Source organism: Octopus bimaculoides, chromosome 1, assembly GCF_046866305.1.
Source record: "Octopus bimaculoides isolate indiv1 chromosome 1, ASM4686630v1, whole genome shotgun sequence".
NCBI lineage: Eukaryota > Metazoa > Mollusca > Cephalopoda > Octopoda > Octopodidae > Octopus > Octopus bimaculoides.
Window position 1 is genome coordinate 136,561,826 of NC_142928.1, and position 24,307 is coordinate 136,586,132.

The following is a 24,307-nucleotide window of genomic DNA, read 5'->3' on the forward strand; positions in this document are numbered from 1 at the left end:
ATGGGGTGCAGTATTTTCTGAATGGCATATTTGACAAAAAATTTCCTTGAATGTTTTAGTTGTGTGGCCTGCCTGATGATGAACTGTCTCATGCCAACCTGCTTCTCGAGAGAAAAATAAGTTGTCCAATAAAAATAACTAGACCTTAATGATAGTTTTTTTAAATCAAAAATTCAAATAAGCTTAATAATTTTGTAGTAATGTTGCAAAACGCAAATAATTTATTAGTCTTATTGCAAATGTCTCTGTTGGAATTTTTATTGTTGTTTCATTAGAATTTCCAAATTTTAAATTTCTAAAAGCCAGAGTCATGTGGATAAACCTCCAAAAACTATAGTGTGTATCTGTTGAAGACTTTATTTAGTTAAAAGTACTGTTTGGTTGAGACAACTCTTATTTTGTTGCATCTTGGGAGGGTCATTGTGCTAATAATAAACACACACACACACTGATTCTATTTCACTTCACTATTTTATTTATTATTTGCTTTACCATTTAGCCTGTTAACTAATTAATTTGATAAATTGTTCAGTCATTCAACCAGTCAGCTAGATTTGTCAGTCCTTTCATCACCATTCACCATCTCACCAATGACATGCCCTCAAACTTAGTTGATCGATTGATCAAACAATTAATTAGTTAAATGGTTAACCAATAGACAAATAAAGAAGTGAATATAACCAGTGCATGTGTTTATTATAGGTAGAATGACACTCCAGAGATACAACAAAATATGTTTCAGCACAAGTTTACATAAAGAATCTTGCAAACCAAATCAAAAACTGTCAAGGCTATCACTTAAGGCATTTTATTCATTTCCTATGGCTTGTAAACAATTATTTTAGCTCAACTTGTTATCCTTTCATTGCAGTTCATTCAAAAGCTGTGCATATTGTAGAACCTACTACACCTTTCTTGCTTGGTCAGGTAAGTTGTCTTTTTTCATAACACTAGAAATATTTAAAATAAATAAAATGTCTTAATTAGAGAGTAACACATAGTTTATTGCCATAAAATGTAAGCAAAGAAGTCTTTTTCAAAGTAACATGCTCAATACAACTTTAACATTAATCTGCGCATGAATTGGCCCATTCCAGTGGTGTATTAGAGTTTTGGAAGAGTTGCCTGCTCCAGTCCTTTGTATTCTGATAGTAACACCTGTACCAACACTGGCAAGCTGTATTGGCCTTCAAGCACAGCCTTTTCCTTGGACAACATTGGTAGTATGAAGGGAGGTGGTTTGCATGCATGAACAGCTGCCAATCTTCCATAAAAAGAACTTGCCTAGGCTAGAAATAGCTACCAAATCTCACTCAAATTACAATTACTTGTCTTTACAAAAAAAGGACTTGTGGAATAAAGTAGTTCCATTTCCTAGATGAAAAAAATAGACATGGTTGACTTAAGGCTAAACAACAACAATCAAAAGAAGATGGTCATAAAAAAAGGCATATATAGAATGCCTGCTAAACAACATATTTCAGAAAGGTTGTTTCAAATGATTACTGGAACACTCAACGAATGTAAAGTGAGCTTCTTAACCACACAGCTGAGCATTTTTGTTGTTTGAACCAAATAGAGTCTAACAATTTAGCTTTCCCACAATATTGGGTTTGGAGCTATGGGGTGATTAAGAAAAGTATTTAACTCTTTAGCATTTTAATTACTCTCTCAAATGCAATGTTTTTTTGTTCACATTGTTAGTGCCGCTGGACTGGCTCCCGTGCAGGTGGCACGTAAAATACACCATTTCGAGCGTGGCCGTTGCCAGTACCACCTGACTGGCCTTCGTGCTGGTGGCACGTAAAAGCACCCACTACACTCTCAGAGTGGTTGGCGTTAGGAAGGGCATCCAGATGCAGAAACTCTGCCAAATTAGATTGGAGCCTGGTCCACCAGTCCTCAGTCAAATCGTCCAACCCATGCTAGCATGGAAAGCAGACGTTAAACGACGATACATTATCTTATGTCTTTGAGATTTTGATGTAATAATTTATTTTTACAATGACATAGTAGGGTTGGTGTGAGAGACTGGATCTGGTCAGTTTGAACATAAAACTAGTAAAATATTTTGGCTGGATATGGGCTGGTTTAAATGCTAAAGGGTTAGAAAAAGAATATTTTGAATAGTTGGTGGTTTATGTGTTGTGATAATGAAATTCATTTTTCTCTTCTTTTTTTTTTTCATTCTTTTTCTCACAGACGAAAGAAGGCAACAAAAAGCGGAAGAAAAAGAAAAACCGATCAGTTGATTTAAAAATGAGTAGTAGTAAGGAAGGTCTTCCTAAAGAGAAGAGTGTTTCAACGACTCAACTGAATAGCGCTGGACTGTTATTCATGGGGAAACCAGTAGAAAGCAGCAGTTCTCCTGCCAGAAAAGTTATACATTACAAACAAATTAGGGAACGTGTGGAAGGGGAATCAGGGACTTCGGTTGGCAGTGTGTGTAGTAGTAATAGTAGTAGTAATAATAATACTGGTGCGTATAGTATTGCAAGAGGAAAAGAGTGCAGTCATGATGCAAATATTCGCATTTCATGCAGTAAGAGTGATCCAGACTTATATACAAGTGAAAACTCTGCTTCGACAGCATTGTGTTGTTCTTCTCATCTCTCAAATCATTCTACACCTCTTCCATCCACACAAACATCTTTTTCTTTCCCTTCTACTTTCAAAGCTCCACTCATGTGTTCAATCCCAAAGTCTTTCTCTTCTTCTTTGCCAGCTTCAGTGCCGGCAACACCATCAGCAGAACAATGTCAAATCTTCAACAGCACAAACAGTTTACTGAGAACAAACTTGATAACATATCCTATCAAACAGTCGTCCAGCCTTTCAGATCCTATAGTTGCTGGCAGTACTGGGCTGGTTAAAACAGTAACGGGGACACATTCCACTGCATTCAGAAACAAATTCAAATCTTTAGACGTTGGACAAAAAAATTCTTCAGAAAGAAAGAATATTAATCGATGCCGCACTCAAGTTCCATGTGACGGCTTCAGAAAGTTCTGAAGTGTGACTCTGTTCCCAGACTCCCATGGGGTTTACTATTTCTACTAAACATTATTATTATTATTACTACTCAATACATAAACATTAAAATTTGCTCTCTGCTGTTTCAGTTTTTTTTTTACCTTTTTCTTATTGCTTTCTATTAAGATTAACTTTAATAAATTATTTTTTTAAATTCAAGGTGAATACTAAAAACATGATTCACCTTATTACAAAACACTTCAAAGATTTCAGCTTATGTTGTCTGGATTTATGGGATCAAATCTCATCTTCTGCTCCAGTAAAATTCTTATATATATCTATGTGTGTGTGTGTTCTTCCATCATCTTCAGTTTCCATACCTCTTTTTATACATGCACAAACATGTACATATGCATTGTCACTGTTACTCCATGGCCAGCTGGTTAGCAATAAGAATGACTCTGTGATACCTTGGGAAAGTGTCTTTTATCATCTTGTGTTGACCCAATGCCTTGTGATGGAAACTGTATAGAAGCAATGTAGATATGTATGTATATGCCTTTTGTAACACCAACCACCCACTGCTGGGTGGGTGGGTGGGTGGTTGGTGTTGGGAAGGGCACCCAGCTGTAAAAACCATACCCAAAACAGACACAGAAGTCTGATGCAGTCTTCTTGCCTGGTCAGCTCCTGTTAAACCATCCAACCCATGCCAGCATGGAAGGTGGACGTTAAACAATGATGATGAGATATATAAAAATACACACACACCTATGTATATATTTTGTTAATTTAATGTCTGTTTCTTTCATACTAGGTTAGGTTGGACAAGGACACTTTTGAGGTAGGAATTCCCAGCCAGGTGCTATTTCTGTCATCAACATTTACCTGTGTGTCAAACAGGTTTTTTTATTCCACAGGTCTTTAAAAGTGCAGAATGATCAGACATATCAACAAGGAATGTACACATATCATTATTTTGCTCAAATGTAGCTGTAGAATGTCAGACATTCGTGTGCATGCACACACAGTGTGTCCGTAAAGTAATGGTGAGATTTCAAAACTATTGATGTAACAATATGAATTGTGTAGTGTTGCCAGTTACATTAATAAATAATTTTGAAATCTCCACCATGATTTTACAGACACTATATATATATATATATATATATATATATATATTGGGCTTCCTACAATTTGCCTTACAAATTCACTCACAAGAAAGTCGTCAAGAGGACTTGTGCCTAAGGTGCCATACAGCAGGGGGAAACCCAAAACCATGTGGTTGCAAAGTGAACTACTTAACACAAAATGATGCCTCTGTGTGACAGAACAAACAGAAGAGTAGAACTCAATAAGAATATATGATTTATTTTGCTGCAAGATTATGTAGAAGACTCAAGGACCAACAGTTTTGTGTGCCCCCGCCTTCATATGTATTCTTTTATGCTTTTACACATTTCAATTATGACAGTGGCCATGATGAAGCACGGCCTTAAGGGGTTTTGTCGAAGAAATCGACTCCAACCAGGAATTAGTCTTTTCCATTTATCAAATCCACTCACAAGGCTTTCGTCAACCTGAGGCTATAGTAGAAGCCAGTTGCCCAAAGTGCCACACAATGGGACTAAAACCCTGAACCATGTGGTTGGGAAGCAGGCTTCTTACCACACAGCTACATGCTCACGACTTGTGTTACTGCTCAAAAGATGTCAATGAAAACAATATCTCCTGGAACTGAACGGGTTTGTTGGTTTCCTGTGAAAACTAATAGAATGAAAATAACATGTATGGGTTGGTGATAGGAAAGGTTTCTGGCATAGATTTGTCTCCTGTATATCTTGTTCAACACATTCCAGTGTGGAAGACATAGAAGTTAATGACAATTATCTGGTACTCCATTAGTTATGATGATGAGGGATCCAAATGATCCAGTCAACAGGACCGACTGCCCCTGAAATTCACATGTAAGTAGCTGAGCACTCCACAGACATGCAAACCTTTAATGTAGTTCCCAAGGAGATTTTGTGACACAGAATATAAGGTTGGCCCTTTGAATTACCAATCCTACTCATTTTTGCCATCTGAATGGACTGGAGCAATAAAGTGCCTTGCTCAAGGACACAATGTGCTGCCAAGTATTGAACTCATGACTGGATGACTGTGAGCTGACTATGCTAACCATATAGCCACATGCCTTCACAATAATGATAGGCAAAAACACAATTGTTTAACATCTAACCTATATATTACTATTTGACCTCCAATTTTTTGCATGACTCAAATTGTTTAATTAATGGAACAGTTGTTTTTACAGCTAGATGCTCCTGCATGCCAAAATAATTGAGTCCGCTCTGTAAAGTGGTTAATGTTACAAAATGTGTCCAGCTGTACTAGCACCACCACCCTAAGGAAGCTGCAGCACAGACAGGTGGAGCAGTAACTCTGAGTAGAAATTGAAACAATAGAGAGTATTCTAGTCCTGTCACAAACAGGACTAGAGTACCCTTTAGCTGCTGCTACAATAGAAATCTCCCAGTCAGTGCTGTTAAGTTATGAAAGGAAGGGCATCATCTTCAAAACCATGACATGCAGTAACAAGCTGGTGAGATATTGTAAATCTTTGTGCAACCCATTCAAGCATGGAGAAGAAAAGATGTAATAAATTAGGTTGCTTGTTACCTGGAAGCAAATATAGATTTTGTTTTATGTTCTGTGAGGTATTCAGGAACAAGTAAAGCCACCACACACATAAAAAAGCAAATATAGTTTGTTTGGACCGAGATTGAATTTTATTCTTATTCATCTTGAAATGAGTAACCGTCACCATTTAATGTTTGTTTTCCATGCTAGCACGGACTGGATGCTTTGATAGGATCCAGCAAGCCGCAATGGTGTGTCGAGCTCTGATATCAGCTTTAGCAGAGTTTGTATGACCGGATGCCCTTCCACTTAGCAGAGCATACTGGGTGCTTTTCCATGCCACCAACACTAGTAAGGTTGTCAAATAAATTACAAGAAAGGAACCGGGGGAAAAAGAGAAAGCCCTCTCAACTAAATGGGGGGGTGCTTGAGGAAGGGAGAGCAATGATTCCATACCATATTTGAGAGGCTAAAATATTTGGGGTCAAATATAGTCATAAATTTCATTCCTCCAAAAATATATCTATGTATGTATACTCACACTTTAGTATTTGGAAATACATGGAAGCTGTAAGACTCGAGGGGTAGAAACACAAGAAGAGGTTAATATTTCAGTCATTGCTTGACTCACTATATTTATTGTGGCAAAAGTGACTGTACAAGGTGGCAAGCTGGCAGAAATGTTAGAAGGCCGGGCGAAATGCTTAGCAGTATTTCGTCTTTGCATTGTGATTTCAAATTCCACCGAGGTCGACTTTCCCTTTCACCCTTTTGGGGTCAATTAAGTACCAGTTGTGTACTGGGGTTGATCTAATTGACTGGCCCCCTCTCAAAAAATGTGGGTGCCTTATGCCTAGAGTAGGAAAATATATATATTGTGGCAAGAGTGACTGTACAAGGCAGCGAGCTGGCAGAAATGTTAGCACGCCAAGCGAAATGCTTAGTGGTATTTCGTCTGCCGTTACGTTCGGAGTTCAAATTCCACCGAGGTCAACTTTGCCTTTCAACCTTTAGGGGGTCGATAAATTAAGTACCAGTTATGCACTGGGGACGATGTAATCAACTTAATCCTTTTGTCTGTCCTTGTTTGTCCCCTCTATGTTTAGCCCCTTGTGGGCAATTAAGAAATAAGAAACTTTAGCAGGCCAGGTGAAATGCTTAGTATTTCGTCTGTCTTTACGTTCCAAGTTCAAATTCCATCGAGGTTGACTTTGCCCTTCATCCTTTCGGGGTCAATAAATTAAGTACCTATTGCATACTGGGGTTGATCTAATCGACTGGCCCCCTCCCCAAAAATTTTGGTCCTTGTGCCTAAACTAAAAAAGATTGACTGTACAACTTGGCACAACAAATATCTCCCAAGTCATTGCTGACTAGCAAGTGTGATCTGGTAGTGTGTACCTCAACGTCATTGTTTTTACATCCACTCTTTCATGCTTGCATGAGCTGCCAACCTTCACCTGTTCTCAAGGAGTGCACTTTGTTGAAATTTGCTAACAAGATACAAGCATGGGTGTGGTGCAAGCAATTTGCTTCCTAACCACATGCTTCCAGGTTCAGTCCCACCTCCATGGCACCTTGGTCAGGTGCCTTCTACAGTAGCTTCAGGCCAACCAAAGCCTTCTGAGCAGATTTGATAGAAGGAAACTGAAAGAAGCCCGTTTGTGTGTGTGCCTTCCCCCATAATTGGTTTTGGTATGTTTATGCCTCCGGCAAAAGAGACACATTAGAAAATCACCAAACTTAAAAGAAAATGCAGTGGTCAATTCATTCAACTAAAATTCTTCGAGGCAGTGACTGCAGACTAACAACTGAAACATGAGAGAGATGAACTAATAATGACTAGAACAAAATCTGTAAAAAAAAAACAAAAAGCAAAGTAAATGCATCTCCCTTGATTTCAAAACCATAACAAGCTGGTGAGACGTTGTAAGTCTTTATCCAACCCATTCAAATATGGAGAAGGAAAGATATAATAAATTAGGTTGCTGTTACCTTCAAAGCAAATATTGATCTTGTTTAATGCTCTATGAGGTAGTCAGGAACAAGTAAAGCCACAACACACATAAAAAATAGTTTGTTTGGGCTATAATTGGATTTTATTCTTATTCATCTTGAAACGAGTAATCATCATCATTTAATGTTGCTTGATCACCTGGACTACCTGCTCATTGAATTAACCTGTACAATGGCTGAGTATTCCACAGACAAGTGTACCATGACAGTAATCCTCAGGTAGAAACAGCATGATAGTGTGTGACAAAGATTTGCTTTTGAATTACAGTTACAATCCATTCAACAGGCTTCTGCACAGTTTCCATTGACCCAGTTTCACTCGCAAGGCATTGTAAAACACATAGTAACCATTTAGCCATGCTGCATCCTACACAATCATCATATAATGTTCACTTTTCCATGCTTGCATGGGTCAGACGGAATTTACTGAGGCAGATTTTCTACACCTGGGGCACCCTTCCCGTTGCCAACCCTTCGCCTGCTTCCAAGTTTTTCCTTGGACTACTGAAAATAAACATGACTTGTATAACTAATGCTCATTACAGCCATCAAATGATATCAGGACCAGGGTGCACATACACATGCATGCAATGAGTTTCTTTCAATTTCCATCTACCAAATCCACTTACAAAGCTTTGGTCGTCCTGGGAATATTGTAGAAGACACTTGCCCAAAGTGCATGCAGTGGAACTGAACTCTAGACCACGATTGGAAAATAAGCTTTTGGACCACACAGCCATGTCTGTACTTATTTTACTCTTTTACTTGTTTCAGCCATTAGGCTGCGGCCATGCTGGAGCACCGCCTTTAGTCAAGCAAATCGACCACAGGACTTATTTTTTTGGACGCCTAGTACTTATTCTATCGGTCTCTTTTGCGGAACCGCTAAATTACGGGGACGTAAACACACTAACATCAGGTGACAAACACAGACGCACAAACATATATATATATACGATGTGCTTCTTTCAGTTTCCGTCTAACAAATCCACTCACAAGGCTTTGGTCAGCCCGAGGCTATAGCAGAAGACACTTGCCCAAGGTGCCACGCAGTGGGAATGAACCCAGAACCATGTGGTTGGTAAGCAAGCTACTTACCACACAGCCACTCCTGCACCTATTTGTTGGTTAATTTTACTTTTTCTTTGATATCCAATCTTTGTCCTCTGGAGGACAAGAGTACCACGGTATCCATCCTTTCCAAGTTCCATTGAAGATTTTTTTCAATAGGTTGTATTATTCTTTCACTAGTTCTAATCATTAGGCTTTCCCCACCCTCCTCTTTAACTGTTGACCCTTGCAGGCCCTTTCAAGAGACGGATGCAGTTGAACGACTGAAATTCAGTGGAATGTTGCCCTGAGAAATAAAATTTGGAATTAAGGAGTTCAGGATGAATGGGCATCTTCTGGTTGCCTTGAAATCCTTATACGAATGCCCAGATGGTGCTGAGTTGAAACAGACTTCAGCAGCGGTGTGTATAACTGTCACCACCCTCTTTTCATAATTTTTATGAACTGAATTGTCTTGCAGCCATTGTGGAATTGGATATCACTATTGGTGGATGTAGGTAGACCAAGAATGAGATGGTTGAATTAAGGACAGTTGATTCTTATAGGTTCCTGATGAGGAGGGGGCCTGAAGACTCAGTTTGGATGAAAGATGTTGTTACTCTTAATAATATCCATTTACTTACACTTCTTTTACTTGTTTCAGTCATTTGACTGTGGCCATGTTGGTGCATGGTCTTTAGTTGAAGAATTCGACCCCAGAACCTAGTTCTTATTCTATTGGTCTCTTGTGCAGAGTTACTGGGATGCAAACACACCAACATTGGTTATTAAGCGATTGTGGGGGGACAAACAGACACACAAATACATACATATAAATACGACGGACTTCTTTTTAGTTTCCATCTACCAAATCCACTCACAATGGTCGGGAAACAAGCTTCTTGCCACACAGCCACTCTTGTGCCTTTAGATGGATTAATTTCTTCTTTTTTGTTTGGGCTCAAGTAAGGCCAAAAGGCCACATCTTAGAGCCTTGAGCTGACCAATGCCTTGTAAGTGAAATTTAGTGGATGAATATATTTAACAGTTCTTAGGAGGTCTAGTTTCAGTTCCACTGGGAAGCACCTTGAGTACGTGTCTTCTACTATAGCCCTGGGCTAATCAAAGCCTTGTGAATGGATTTGGTAGATGGAAACTGAAAGGAGCCAATTGTGTGCCCTTGTCTAGACATCACATGATGGTTGTAAATGAACATCATTTTGCAAGTGCGGTTGTTAGCTTCCAATCTTCCGGGAAAAACATGCTTAGCTATGTGAAACAGGTGAGGGTTGGTGACAGGAAGGGCATCCGGATGTAGAAAATCTGCCTCAATAAATTCTGTCTGATCCATGCAAGCATGAAAATGTGGACATTAAATAATAACATGCCAACAGGCACAGCATGTTACCAAGGAATTAAGAACTCAGTAGATGGTCCCACATTAAATCCATATAGTCTATATGCTATGAATTCAAACATCATTGGAGGGTGAGTAAAAGTGCAGAGCCTGAGCCACATCGTAAAATAAGTGCAGAAATACGAAGGAAACGAGCTGCCAGACTATTGCAACACTTATATTAAAGCATAAGAATATCAATAACATTTCCTGCATTTCTAATCTTATATATGATGGACTCACGCATTGGTTTCAACGTATGAGGATCTGACAACCTACTCTTTCTTTGTCAGTCACAATACTTATATCTAATGTGACATGTAAGTCCTGCCAGCAATTTGCAAAGCCCACAGATGCTTCAAGTATGAAGTTGATCCTGTCTCCACCTCATAACCCAACGAATTTTTCTTGGATTTTCTACACCTACACTTCAGACTATTCTACCTGGACTTTCTACTCTCCTACACTTCAGCTGCACCACTTCTACCCATGGATTACACTGGACTCATCCGCTGATGAGGATTTATTTATATATATATGTGTGTGTGTGTGTGTGTGTATACACAAGGGGTACTGAAAAGTTCCTGGCTTTAAGGGTATTGTGAAAAGCCTGGTTGGAGGCCCAACCTTCTGAGTTCTTTTACAGGGCTTAGAAAAACTGAAGGACTGCTGGAATAAACGTGTGAATCCGAGAAGGGAATATGTTGAATAAGTTAATTAGCTGATCCTCCTGAAAAATGTGGGTAATTTTTCAGATTAACACCCACACGATTTTCACTAGAGTGTTAGAGTTACGGTTTTTGAGTCAGGGTTAGGGTTTTAGAGTTACGATGAGGGTTAGTGTTACAGTTTTAGGGTTACGTAATTGTGCGGGTGCTCATCTGAAAAATTACCGAAATGTGAAAACTACCGACCCTGCCATCTGTTATAACTTTTGTTGATCTGTTTAATATGTATATAGATTATGCCTCCAAACAAGAGAGCTTGCTGGGGAAAGAAAGCAACCGGTTTAAAAAGACTGCAGCACATTCCAGAAGCTACTTTGAACATAATGCAAAATGGTGCATCGACATCTACTGCCCAATCTGATAGAATTCTGTAGCAACATATCACCAGCAATTGCTTCCTCAGAAATTGCCGTCCTACCTCCTGTGAAAAGGAATTACCCTGCTATGTATAATCAAGGCAGCGCAAGAAGTTGTTTTGCACAAGCATTTGTATAGCCAATTAGACGGATGAAATTTACGTACACTTAATAATTTTATGCAAAACAGCCTTCAGACTTTCCCTATTAATTTCGTCTTTTGAATTATGAACATATTTACACCATAAGGTTTTTTCATTGTAAGGCTTTCTTTTTTAGTTGATTTTCACCTAGCAAGACTTATCGTAGATGGCGTAATAAGTCACACCCGGACAACGTCGGGTTATACTGCTAGTCTTCAATATTACAAATTCTTTGTTATGCACTTGAATTCACATAATTATAATGCTTTAACCCTTTAGCATTTCAGCCAGCCATATCCGGCCAAAATATTCTGTTTTATGTTCAAATTGGCCAGATCTAGCTTCTCATACATGTCCTACAATGTCATTCTAAAAATATACAATTACATCATCAAAATGTCTTAGCTACAGGATGATGCATAATTAATTCAAAACAATGAGGATAAATTAGCATTACATTTGACAGAATAACCTGAATGCTGAAGGTCTAAATACTGAAACACTAAAAGATGTTACAGAATATAAAGTTTTAAATTTCATGAAACTTCTTACCTTGAATACTCTTAATGAGAAGCTTTGCCCTGATTTGTTTTGGAAAACTCTGAGACATTACACAGCATTGATAATGTTGATGTTAGAATTCATATCTGGTTTGCAAAATAAATATTTTAAATTTTATCATGCAGAAGGTCCTTGATTAAATTTAATGTTAAAGAGATCTGTTTAATTGCAAAGTAGTAGAAAGCAGTGTCACAATTTTCAATGTGAGATTCTTCAAAAATGAAAAGTTATCTACATTAGGTTGGAAAGAAAGTCCTGTCGTATTTCAAGATGGTAAAGAAACAAAAGCTTCTTCAGTTTTAATTGATTTATTTAACCAAGATATTTCCCTTTATTGATAACATAATCCGATCTATGTGGTAAATTGTTCATCCTTCAAACATACAATTCTTCAGGTTTCGAAGCCACAGAACATCCTTTTTAACCTCTTCGCAACTAATAAACTATCTTCCTTCAAAACAATGTTGCAGTGATCTGAAAAGATGGCAATTAGATGGACCATGGTCATGAGAATAAGGAGGAAGCAAAACTGCCAGATTTAGTGTGATAATCATTCCCCGAGAGACTTGGACGTGTGGCCTGCATTATCATATAAGAGCAAAACTCCTTCACAGTCAAAGCTATTTCTGCAATATTTCCTACTAACAACAATGCTTCTCCACATCAACTGTTTCAGTTTGGTTTAACACTTTACAATGGACATCCTATATATCCCACAAAACATAGAGCATAACATTTGTTGGGTGTAGTCCTGGTTTGGGGAGAGATTCTCCTTTATCATTGGGTGTTAACCATTGTTTTTCTCCTAGGATATGATTATGGAAAACCCACTTTTCATCACATGCAATAATTCTATCGAGGAAAGGTTCAGAAGCAAATCTATTCTTTACTAACAGAGAGAGGGCAACTTTTTTGATTAAGCTGAGAAGTAGTCAGATGATGACCAAATTTAGACACTTTCCGTACTCCGTGGAGGTGTTTATGATCTAAGTGTGACTTGAATTAAAGTGTTTTGCTAATTCTTATGCAGTTTGCTTTGGATTCTCTTCAGTTCTGATTTTCAGAAGTTAGATATTCTTTTCTACTCTAGGCACAAGGCCCAAAATTTTGCGGGAGGAGGCCAGTTGATTAGATTGACCCCCAGTATGCAACTGGTACTTAATTTATTGACCCCGAAAAGATGAAAGGCAAAGTCGACATCAGCAGAATTTGAACTCAGAACGTGAAGACGGACAAAATACCGCCGAGCATTTCGCCCAGCATGCTAACGTTTCTGCTAGTTCGCTGCCTTCAGAAGTTGGATATTGACAGAACTTGGTCACCCAGATTACAGGGTATCTGCGAGAGAAAAATCTGCAGTCAAACCATCATTAGTATATCCTGACACTTAAAGCTTCGTTTTCAAAGACAGAATGAATATTTCTTGCCAGTTCCATTGTTGAAGAGCCCCTCTTGAATTAACACAGCATGCAGTGTCTGATCTAATCTCATTTTAACACAATTAGATACAAATTTTACTACAAAGGGTGCAGGCATGGCTGTGTGGTAAGTAGCTTACTTACCAACCACATGGTTCTGGGTTTAGTACCACTTCATGGCTCCTTGGGTGTCTTGGACTATAGCCACAGGCCAACCAAAGCCATGTGAGTGCATTTGGGAGATGGAAACTGAAAGAAGCCCATCATATTTTTAATATTATATATGTGTGTGTTTGTATGTCTTGGTTCATCCCCTAACCGTCACTTGACAACCGATGTTGGTGTGTTTATGTCCCTGTAATTTAGCAGTTCAGCAAAAGAGACCAATAGAATAAGTACTAGGCTTACAAAGAATAAGTCCTTGGGTCAATTTGTTCAGCTAAAGGCAGTGCTCCAGCATGGCTGCAGTCAAATGACTGAAACAAGTAAAAGAATAAAAGAATGGTATAAGCAATTTGCAAAGAAAACAACAAAATGGTTTCAAGTTCAAGAAAAAAAAAACAAAAGCAATTAAAAAAAAAAATGTATGCTTATTTAATCAAAAGTATTGAAAAAGTACCCTTAAAGTGATCATGTTAAAAATGTAAAAAGAACTTTCTTCCCAGCCTGATATTTTAGAATTTAATAGTTCAATAGTGTTTGAATTAATGAAGTTCCCAACAATTAAGAAATTCTTTCCAGAATGAAATTAAGATGAATATTGCATATTCGTTGTCCAAGCATAGCTCAGTGGTTAGAGTGTCAGGCTCACAGTCATGAGGTCGAGAATTTGATTCCTGGAGTGTGCTGTGAGTTGTGTTCTTAAGCAAGACCATTTATTTCATGTTACTTCAGTTCACTCAGCTGTAGAAATGGGCTACGACATCACTGGTGCCAAGCTGTATTGGCCTTTGCCTTTCTCTTGGACAACATCAGTGGCATGGAAAAAGGAGACTGGTATGCAGGGGTTTGACCTGCTAGTCTTCCATAAAAACCTTGCCTGGAATTGTGCCTCAGAAGGGAACTTTCTAGGTCAATCTCATGGTCCTTTGTGACCTAAAGGGGTATTTATCCTGTTCAAGCTCTTGAAATTAATCGAAACATTTCTCTGCCTTGGTTCTAAGTTTGTTCCAGATTGCAATTAAGTTGTCACTTCACAAGTTTTTGAAATAATGATTAATGTCACAAAAACATTTAGGAGAGATTTATGGCTTATGCTGTGCTGAAAGCAACTGTTATAAAAAGTGTTATTGGATTAATTCAGGGGGGGAAAAAAATATTGGTTCTTGGCATACACATCTTTCATATTGGTAAGTGAAGTGACAGAAGGTAGAGCTTAGAGCAGTCCATTGCACAGACACGTGTATTCAGATCTCCTTGTCTTAACATTGTGACAGCTATACACAAACATTATCATGTGAGTGGTGACATCTGTTTGCAATCTTCCATGTGTAGCCAATGAGCTATTCATGTTAAGGAAAAAAGAAAAAAAAAGAAAGAAAGAAAAAAAGAGAAATACCTATTTTGTTTGAAAACAGGTATGGGTTAGTGACAGAAAGAGAAACTGGTTATAGAAAATCAGTCTCAATGAATTTTGTCTTATCCATGCAAGCATGGAAAAGTGGACATTAAAACGATGAGGATATTCTACACAAAAATTTTTTGAAAGTATGAGAGAATTTTAAGTTAGGAAACAAGAGATGAGTGTTACCGGGCATTAAAAGTATCAGTTGATGAGCTGCATTGGTGTAAGCAATAAATAGGGTAAAAACTGTGATAATGGAGGGTGTCTGTGAAAAAAGAAGAGATAGGAAGTGGTAAGATGAGATCTCATATATTGTACAAGAACTCTGGCAGAACTAACCAGTACAGAAAAGCAAATGTTACAGATTGTTCTCAAAGAGCTAAGTACACCAATGCTTCAAGTCACAGCCTTACACTTGAGAACTATGGAATATTTATGTCTTTAAATGCAATCTTTTCACTCATTTTAAAGAAGAATATTGTTTAGCCCCAAACAGACCCGTAATCAAAAATACTTGTCATGACCATCTTACCCCCCCCCCACACTTTCAGACAAATTGCATGTTGGGTTTCATGGTCTCTGTCTTTCCCCCTTTGAAGGGTTTTTAACTGCTATACTACTTAGATGTGTTTGTTTTTTTCCTTTCTCCTAATTTAAATTGACTTGTATTTATGTATTTATCCAGAAGCCTTCTTTAATTTACCAACAACTCTCATCAATACTCTGACTAAATTCTAGACATGATTTTATGGTCTGTGGGTTTTAAATAAATTGAATGATTTGTCAAGCAGCAAGTAACACCATTTCAAAATGGTTTATAAGAAGAGGAGGAGGAGGAGTAGGGAGGAAGAATCAACTAGCAGTAAATAGACCAAAAAGTGGACGTTTTCAAGCTAGGCAAGCTTTGGATATTTAGCTACAATTGAACATATAACATTTAGATAAACATTTTTTATATATCACCTCAGACTGGAGGCAGTGACAAGCAAAAACAATTTCAGTATGTGACAGGCATTTATTTTCATTCTTGCTTCTTCTTCCTCCAACGAAGTTTTTACAGAAATGTTTACAGCACGAGCAGTAAACGTCACAGAGATAATGTACAGTATAGATTTTTATTTTTTTGACAGACCCACTATTAAATTTCCCAAAATATTTTTAGTTTAAAATAAAATGAAAATAAAAATTTTAAATTTAAATTTAAAAAAAAAAAACCTGAAAGGAAATTAAAATTTGAAGAAGGGAGATTGAAATCAGATTTAAGAAAGAAGAAAAAATTGAAATATGCAAATGATTCATTTCAAAGTCTTTCCACGCCAGGAGAATGCTTCACTTCCAAATAACACTTGTACACAGGCACAGAAATTGTATTTTTTTCTTTTCCTTTTTTTGGATTAGAACTTTTAGTGATCAATTATTTTATCCTTATAGATAGATATAAGAAAAGTCAAACTAGTACAATTGCTTTGACAGCTAAATATTCCTTTGTTTTAGTTCTTCCAAGAGTTTGTTAACCACTCCGTATGCCATGCCACCACTGATGTTGGAGGAAAAGGTAATTGGCCGCAGTTGAATGCAGGAATGGTTTCTGTCTAACAAGCCAGCATCAGACAATTGAAAAATCAGATAATCTACACAGGTGATTAGCAATATGCAAGGAAATGTGGGAAGTACAACACAATTCTTAGTAAATATATTTCAAAGTCCATCTCCAATAATATGGAATTTCTTTTTTCAAGAATCCTGCCAATCACTGGTAGTCAAAAGAGATATTGCAATGGAAACAGCGCATACATTTAGCTATTGCTCTACCATCATTGCTAATTTTTTTGCTGGCCGCAGGTTAACATTTCATCATAATTTACAAAGTAAGCAATGAGGGTGTGTAGATTTTTTTTTTTTTAATATTTTGAACACAAAATAAATATTAGTACTTAAAATGGTTTGTGGACTGGAGAGGAATGGGAAAAGGAGGAAAAAAAAAAAAAAAAACCTGAAAGCTTTTCAGAATGTAAACTCAAAACAATTGTCAAGCTTTTTGCATCTTACATTAAGTAATGATGACAAAATAAAACAAAATTTTTTCAAATGCGGAAAGGAGAAAACCAGATAATTTTGCTTTGCTTCATGAATATAAAGAAAATTAGAAAGAATTGTCATATTGGTCTGCAGATATACTGTTAATAGATCAGATCTAATGGTTGTTATACACACTTAAAAGCTTTTATCTAGCTATTTGTATTATGGCATTCATTAGACCAAATTTGCAACATTTCCACCCACCATTTTGAAATGCATTTCAATCACAATAAACCTTTCTAATACTGATTACATTTAACTTAATACAGAGAATAAATATAGTCAATGTAAAAACCCTATATTCCTTTTTTTAATCTATTTCTCATACCAATATGCAATGTAATTCTTAATTTTGCAGTACCCTTTTCTATAAAAGTTACTTTATTTTACACGTGTGTAACTGAATTACAAAAAACAAAAACAAACAGTATACTAATTATTTGAAATCCAGAGAAAAATTAAAAACTTTTGACAACTAATCAAAAATAATATACTATAAAATCATAATAAACAACTCAAGATCTCCATTAGCAATGGCTAATTTCTTACTGAGAAAATGCACTTTCTGAAAATAAGGATTGAGAAATCACGTTAGTTTGGCCTTTTCAAAAGACATTGACAATCACAGCCAAATAAGAAGACAAGACAGCTAATTTTATTAACAAATAAACATTTTGAAACCATAATTTTCAAACAAGAAAACACGATCTGCTTGACTTACAGAATTTTACAGACCAAACATTGCAACATAAGTAAATTTAAAATAAAGACCTTAACTAGTGGTGGGTGGATGATGAAATTGAAACAGACCAGCCTCTCAAAGGGGTGGGAATTATAGCCTAGTAGTGAGGGTAGAGTTACAATATGGAAGACCAATATAGAAATAGCAGTTAAATTAGATTCATACCAATAACTGCAGAAGTCCTCATACAGCACCAAAGGAAGACAGTGTGATGGAGAGTCCAACAGAAAAAGATTTTTTTCTTTTTTTTTTTTTAAAGTGGTATGACCTGTAATTTCATATAAGATAGAACAAAATCAAATCAATTTAACAAAAATTAAAAACCTCAAAACTTTTAAGTGTAACTCACACAGATCCTACTATCTTGAAATGCCATTTGTAACTCTTATAATTTGATTGGAAGGATTTATTTTTGTAATGACATTAAGAGATAAGAGAAATACTTGCTAAGAGAAATATCAGTATTGGATAACTATTAGAACAATTGCTTAGCACAATAAAAGTAAATAAATGCAACAGCTAGATTAAGGAAGGAATAAGAAAAAAAACAACAACAAATTCTTGTGCGTTCATTATTGTTGATTAACCCTATACTTCCAAAATAGCTAATCTCAGATAAGAAGTTTGTAAAGAAAAAAATTGTATCATAATAGAAGGAATCTAATGGATGTATTTACCGAAGCAAGTTACTTTAAAGAGAAATAGCATGTATGAATTAAGCCCAGAGTGAGGTGTAGAACTCAAAATGAAATTTTATATATCACCGAAAAAACAAAGATACAAAGCACTTCAAATGAAAGTGGAGGGTGGGGAAAGACTTGCCGACCAACTGGAGCATCATCAGCTATGATCAGAACGTAGCGTCATCCATTCTCCATCTTACAAGGCCATTCCATGTAGTGTGAGTAAATAATAAATTATTTGCAGACATATGCAAAGGATATCAGTCAGCTGTCCCTAACAGATAGTTAAACTTCCATTTGTAAATTATTTAGACTTATAAATGTATGAGCACATACATAGCCAAGCATGTAACCGTTTAGTGCATCAACTTAAATGTGGTGAAACAATAGGAAAAATATTTCCTACTAGTGTTACCTTTTTGCATAAATCAAGCAAAAAGAAAAAAAAATTTCATTTTCTTTGTAGATCTAAATTTATTCTAACTTGCTTTTAAATATCCTCAAGGTGAATAACTTGAAAATTACTTATGATGTCTAAGGCAAAATATAGCAAAATGCAATTTCAAAAGGGACATAACAACAATGCAATAATCATTACAAATGTTTTTGTTTTTTTTGGAAGGGGGCGAAAAGTAAATATTGGAGAAGGCTCCCTCTGGATTAAAAGAAAAAAGTAATGCATGGTATTAGATTGTCTTTTTTTTTTCCCTCCCCCTAAAGTTTCTGAAAAACATGATTATTATACTATCTCTACAACCTAATGTTAAGCAAAAGAAAAAAACACACATACAAAAAAAAGAGGGTTGAAATGCAAGAACATAGTCAACATGTAAAAGTAAATAAATAGAAATAAAAAAGCAATATAATAATAATTAAAAATCAACAAGCTAACAGAAACTGATAAATGCTACTTGGTGTGTGTCCATACATGTTAATACACACACTCATACATACATAAAATTTTTTTTTTTTTTTAAATAAATAAAAGCCATGACTCCAAGAGGACATCCCTTTTGATTAAAGCAATGATCATCTAGACATCTACCAGAGAAAGATATTGAAAACTATCATTCGGTGCTGCTAGGCTTTTACAGAATGGCTTAGGCTGAATATAAATGCTTTATGTAATTCCCTTCTACAAATATTTCCAGCAAAGCAATTATATACACATATATACACACACACACATACTAAATGACTTGGGTTGCTTCTGCATTATCACAGAAGCAATAGTAGCTATGGTGATAAAACAGATTGCAACAGTGGAAGATTATGTTAACAACCAATGCAATAGGCACAGCTTCCAGTTTGGAGTACACAACCACATACAGATAAAATTTCTTATTTTAAAGCTATTAACCTAACATTTACCAATGTTATGTTTGTTTCGTGTTTTTTTTTTTTAAATATATAAATATATAAAATAGGTTTAACTCATGAGCTGACTTAGAACTGTTTTTCCTCTAATAAATTCCAATGCAGTTTGATGTCCCTTCAGAAAACCCTATAGAAATGCCAAGAGATTAGAAACAAACTACTTAATCAAGGTAATCGTCCCCCAACTTGTTAAACAAATGCCAATCATCATCATCCAAGCATTCCATTGCATTCAAGAAGCAATTTGAAAGATTATATATATATATATATAGAGAGAGAGAGAGAGAGAGAGAGAGAGAGAGAGAGAGAGAGAGAGAGAGAGAGAGAGATGAGAGAGAGAGAGAGAGAGAGAGAGAGAGAGAGAGAGAGAGAGAGAGAGAGAGAGAGAGAGAGAGAGAGAGAGAGAGAGAGAGAGAGAGAGAGAGAGAGAGAGAGAGATGAGAGAGAGAGAGAGAGAGAGAGCAAGAGAGAGAGAGAGAGAGAGAGAGAGAGAGAGAAAGAGAGAGAGGGGGGGGAGAGGGAGAGAGAGAGGGAGAGAGAGAGGGAGAGAGAGAGGGAGAGAGAGAGAGAAAGAGAGAGAGGGTGAGAGAGAGAGAGAGATAGAGGGAGAGAGAGAAAGAGAGAGAGGGTGAGAGAGAGAGGGAGAGGGAGAGAGAGAGAGACTCCTCGGAGTTGAGGGAACTGAATTTGCTTGATAACAGATGTTAGGAGCTGAATAAATAAAACAATTCTGTTAGAATATTTAATGGACAATAGAACAATATCTCTGCAAAATAACTTCAAGATTTACTTAGATTCACTCTGTTACCCAAATATCAGATTTAAAGAAACAGATCCGAAAAATATGTACAAATGAAAACATTTTAATATATACATATATATTTAGACTTAGCTGGATAACACAAGTGAAAATAGTTTTTCACCCTTAGTTCATCAACACTTTCTAAAGGGTTTCTTATTCAACAGAAGAGGAAAAAAAAAAAAAAAAAAAAATCTCCATTCTCACCCAACCCCACTTTTCCAAATATTCATCACCCACACCAAATTAATTTTTTTAATTTTTGTTTTATTTTTTAATTTTTTTTTTCAATGTCTTTAGTAAGATGGCAGTCATAAAATAAAGCTAACTTTTATATACATATATAATATTCAGCTTCACTTAAACCAAAAGATTTTTTTTCATTTCAATTCACCAAACTATATACAAATGCTTTTATATAAACAATGGTTTACAATAATGTGCTATTAATATTCAAAAGCTTCAGTTTTACAATATTGTATTATAGTTGTTAGTAATGATCAAGAAAAATAGCCTTTAATACCACATAGCTATTCAATAATTAACAGTTTTCTGCAAACCCGGATGTCAACTGTTGAGACACTTTCATCTTTTAAAAGACAAAATCTCAGATAAAACTATGCTAAACTACTTTTGGTATCTAGGTCTTTGTATCCAGTAACTTGCATGTAACAAGCCCAAGTTGTGATACAATTGTGTGTTTAATACTTGAAGGGGCTATGGTTAAGAAACACTGGGACTACTAAGGGAACCAATAAACGAGATTAAAAAGAAGCAGTGGTTTAAGAAATACTGCAATAGCTACTACAGGAAAAAAAAAATCTTTACAGGCACTTGAAATCCATCCTCACAACATGGTAGCACTGCCAGTGAATATGATCATTTTGAGGCAGATGTATATCAGGAGAAAATAATTTCTCAAACAAGCAAAGTTGACTGGTAGCTAGGCCTGTAAAATTAACTTTGCTTAAAACAGGGTGAGTAAAGTAAAGATATTTGGGTTTTTTTTTATTTGTTTGGATTTTTTTGGTTTTGGTAATTTTGGAATCTGGGAAATGTAGTGATATACCTAGCTAAAGTACCCTGGAGAGGCTGAGTCTCAATATGGCTGCTTAAATTGCTGAAATAGCAGCCAAATCTCCCTCAAATTACACCCCACTGTCTTGGGGAAAGCAAAAGACACTGGATAAATGTGGTCCTGCCCCTAAAAAGACATGTAGTCATAGCTGTAAAGCCATTAATATCAGGGTTGATCTGGTGCTGAACAACTCTGGAGAGAGTGTCTATGCATTTTGATATGCATTAAACATAAATGGGAGGGAGGGAGCAGGGAACAAAACAATGTGGAAAGAAAAATATTGCTACTAGTACAACTACTAACAAAATGCTCTTTAAGCTTATGAAATCTAACTTAAAAACTGCAGTATGTTTTAAAGTTATTTTTCATATTTCTAATGCAACATCTATGAATGTAGATGTTAACTAGTTTATGTTGGGTATAAATTAAATAAACTCAAAGAAAAAAATAATTATAGAAATTAACCTCAATAAATCAAATAATTGTCTTCATAGGCCAAGCACAATAGCAAAAATATTTTTCTTTTTATTTTCCCTTTTTTAAAATTAAATAAGCATATTCATAAACCCACCTTTCAAAAAAGATGTTTCAACTAACAATCAAAAAAATTTAGTCACACTTTGTTTTCTTTCCTTTTTACCTCAAATAGGACTAAATTTGTTGTTAAAAACCTATTATAACAGGTTTGTTTCTCTGAACTCCACAACACAAGCATACATTTGCGAGATCTATCACATAGTAATAATACAGGTGAGGTACTCATCCAGAGATGCCAAGAGGTTATCATTTTATATTACTTTCTAGTTTTGTTAGATTTCTAAATTTTTTGTTTTGGATGAAACCAGGTCTTTATTGGCTGGGTGACATGAAAGGAGTAAAGGGGAATTTAGAGATAAAGTAGGAAGGGAGGATTATTGTTCAAATATCAATTGTAAATGTACAAATGGAAAGACCTGTACCAATTCACCTCTAGTTCTTAAAATTTGCAGACAGTCGGTACTTTAGCCACAGCCCAATCTATAGACATTTTTTGTCCTTAAATTCTAAAACAGTTGAGGAAATTCTCCGCCACAAATATTGTTGGTGCCAACTGGATCCAGTTACTTTAGTGATATTTTTTTTTTCAGTTTTATTTTTGAAAAACAACTGTCAGAACAAAAAAATATATGTATGCACATGTATTTCACATTAAGTGCATAAAAAAGTGATGTGAGAAGAGGATTTTTCTTAACACAATATTTTCAAGAATCATTCTAAAAAAAAAAAAGTTTAAAAAAAAAAACTCCTTGCCTTTAAAGCATCAATGATGAAACTGGGATTGAGAGGCAATACATTGTCAATAGATAACATTGGTTTCCTTTGAAAAAGAATATTAATATTAAAGCCACTCCAATAGTCATCAAGTAAATATGGCTCATCCTTTAATCCTATGCAATGTTTAGTGAAGAAGTCCTGCATTGCAGATCTGTTTTTGTACTTTGTTTTTATAACTTCTGGCTGCTGATAGAGATACTGTATAACTAGCAAAGAATAAATGGTTATGGCAAAGAACTTGGATGCCATTCTAATAGCTAGATGGGGTAGGGAAGAAAGTAGGAAGAGAAAGGCAACAAGCATTGACAGCCAGCCATAAAAGAAACAGGACTGCAATAACCAGAATTACTTTAAAAAGGCATCCGAATCCGAGATTTGTATTTCATGCCATAAGTCCATAATCAAAAGCATGTTCTTTTTGTCTATTTCAGACAAGCAACATATATAATATATATATATGTATGTATATATATATATATATATATATATATATATATATATATATATATATATATATATATATGTGTGTGTGTATATATAAAAAGAAAACAGCTTTCCTTTTTTTTCCTTATCATTTAACAGATATTTAAAATGAAATATCATTGACTCATTATTCTATAGTTAATGTATCCACAGAGAAACTAGAAGTTTTAAACCATCTCACTACTCCATTGATCCAGCAGTTTAATTTCCAGGAACCTGGACCAAGTAAATTGGAAATCTTCAGGAATAATAAGGACAAGGATGTTGAGGCTAAAGAAATAGACAGGCAGATAGCTCTGTAAATAAAAGAATAAAATAAACATATCTCTCAAGAGAGATAAAACATTTCAACTGTAACTGGATTAGGAACTGGAAAGAAGTAGGGTTATATACTGAGAAAGGGCAATCAACTGAATCTTGTTTAACACTAATATCATTTTGAAGTCCTCTCTCGGTCTGTTTTTCTCCTCTGGCGTTCACGGTTCTCTTTTGCTGGCCTTCTTCCGGGAAAGAATCGCTGCTCCTTTGGTTCCAAGTCTTTACGCAAGAGTTCTTTAGGTGAAAGCTGTGAATGAGCAGAGGCTTGAGATTGTTCTTTAAGGGCTTGACTACGGAGTGTTCCTGCAGAACCAGTTTGTTGCATAAGATTATTGTTTGTTGTTTTACAAACAGAGTCATTAGGGGATTGCTGTTGTGACATTTGATGTGACACTTGAGATACACAACTTGTGTTCTTGTCTGAAGATCCAATGGACGTAGTAGCAACTTCTGAACTAGGTTCACGTTTCCGTGCAACCATCTGTGCATAACTCAATCTTGATGTCGACTTTTCCTCCTGGAATATAAAAAACGGTCAATGAGTAACAAAGACAAACAACACAGACTAATTTAGTATTGTAGGTTC

General features: G+C 36.0%; 3 protein-coding genes across 13 annotated transcripts in view; 1 reads left to right on the forward strand and 2 right to left on the reverse strand.

Annotated features, from left to right (window-relative positions):
* LOC106871492 (SUN domain-containing ossification factor) overlaps positions 1 to 3,107 on the forward strand; it is a 121,308-nt gene extending 118,201 nt beyond the window's left edge. For all 6 annotated transcript variants that reach the window (XM_089359137.1, XM_089359141.1, XM_089359138.1 and 3 more), the window contains 2 exons: positions 872 to 927; positions 2,203 to 3,107. In XM_089359137.1, the coding sequence (XP_089215263.1) occupies positions 872 to 927; positions 2,203 to 3,012 (866 nt within the window). In that variant the 3' untranslated portion in view covers positions 3,013 to 3,107. The remainder of the gene's footprint in view (positions 1 to 871; positions 928 to 2,202) is intronic.
* Positions 340 to 23,223, reverse strand: LOC106871493 (uncharacterized). Its single transcript, XM_089359145.1, has 5 exons — positions 22,897 to 23,223; positions 15,035 to 15,113; positions 13,693 to 13,760; positions 11,858 to 11,952; positions 340 to 950 (listed from the first exon to the last, which is right to left on the reverse strand). Exons 1-3 carry the CDS (start codon positions 23,221 to 23,223, stop codon positions 13,753 to 13,755), a joined length of 414 nt encoding a protein of 137 aa, XP_089215271.1. The 3' UTR covers positions 340 to 950; positions 11,858 to 11,952; positions 13,693 to 13,752.
* The window catches only part of LOC106871491 (uncharacterized), a 63,217-nt gene continuing 59,688 nt past the window's right edge, over positions 20,779 to 24,307 (reverse strand). For all 6 annotated transcript variants that reach the window (XM_052970996.2, XM_052971005.2, XM_089359143.1 and 3 more), the window contains one exon: positions 20,779 to 24,238. In XM_052970996.2, coding sequence (XP_052826956.1) covers positions 23,837 to 24,238 — 402 coding nt within the window. In that variant the 3' untranslated portion in view covers positions 20,779 to 23,836. The remainder of the gene's footprint in view (positions 24,239 to 24,307) is intronic.

What these genes read in the sequence shown, in the direction of transcription:
- LOC106871493 (XM_089359145.1), bottom strand. Translation starts at nt 23,223, where the DNA reads ATGCTTGTTGCCTTTCTCTTCCTACTTTCTTCCCTACCCCATCTAGCT. An exon ending in TCATCATTGATGCTTTAAAG is followed by an intron (nt 15,114 to 22,896) that starts GCAAGGAGTTTT and finishes CTTTTTTCACAG; the next exon opens with ACACCCTCCATTATCACAGT.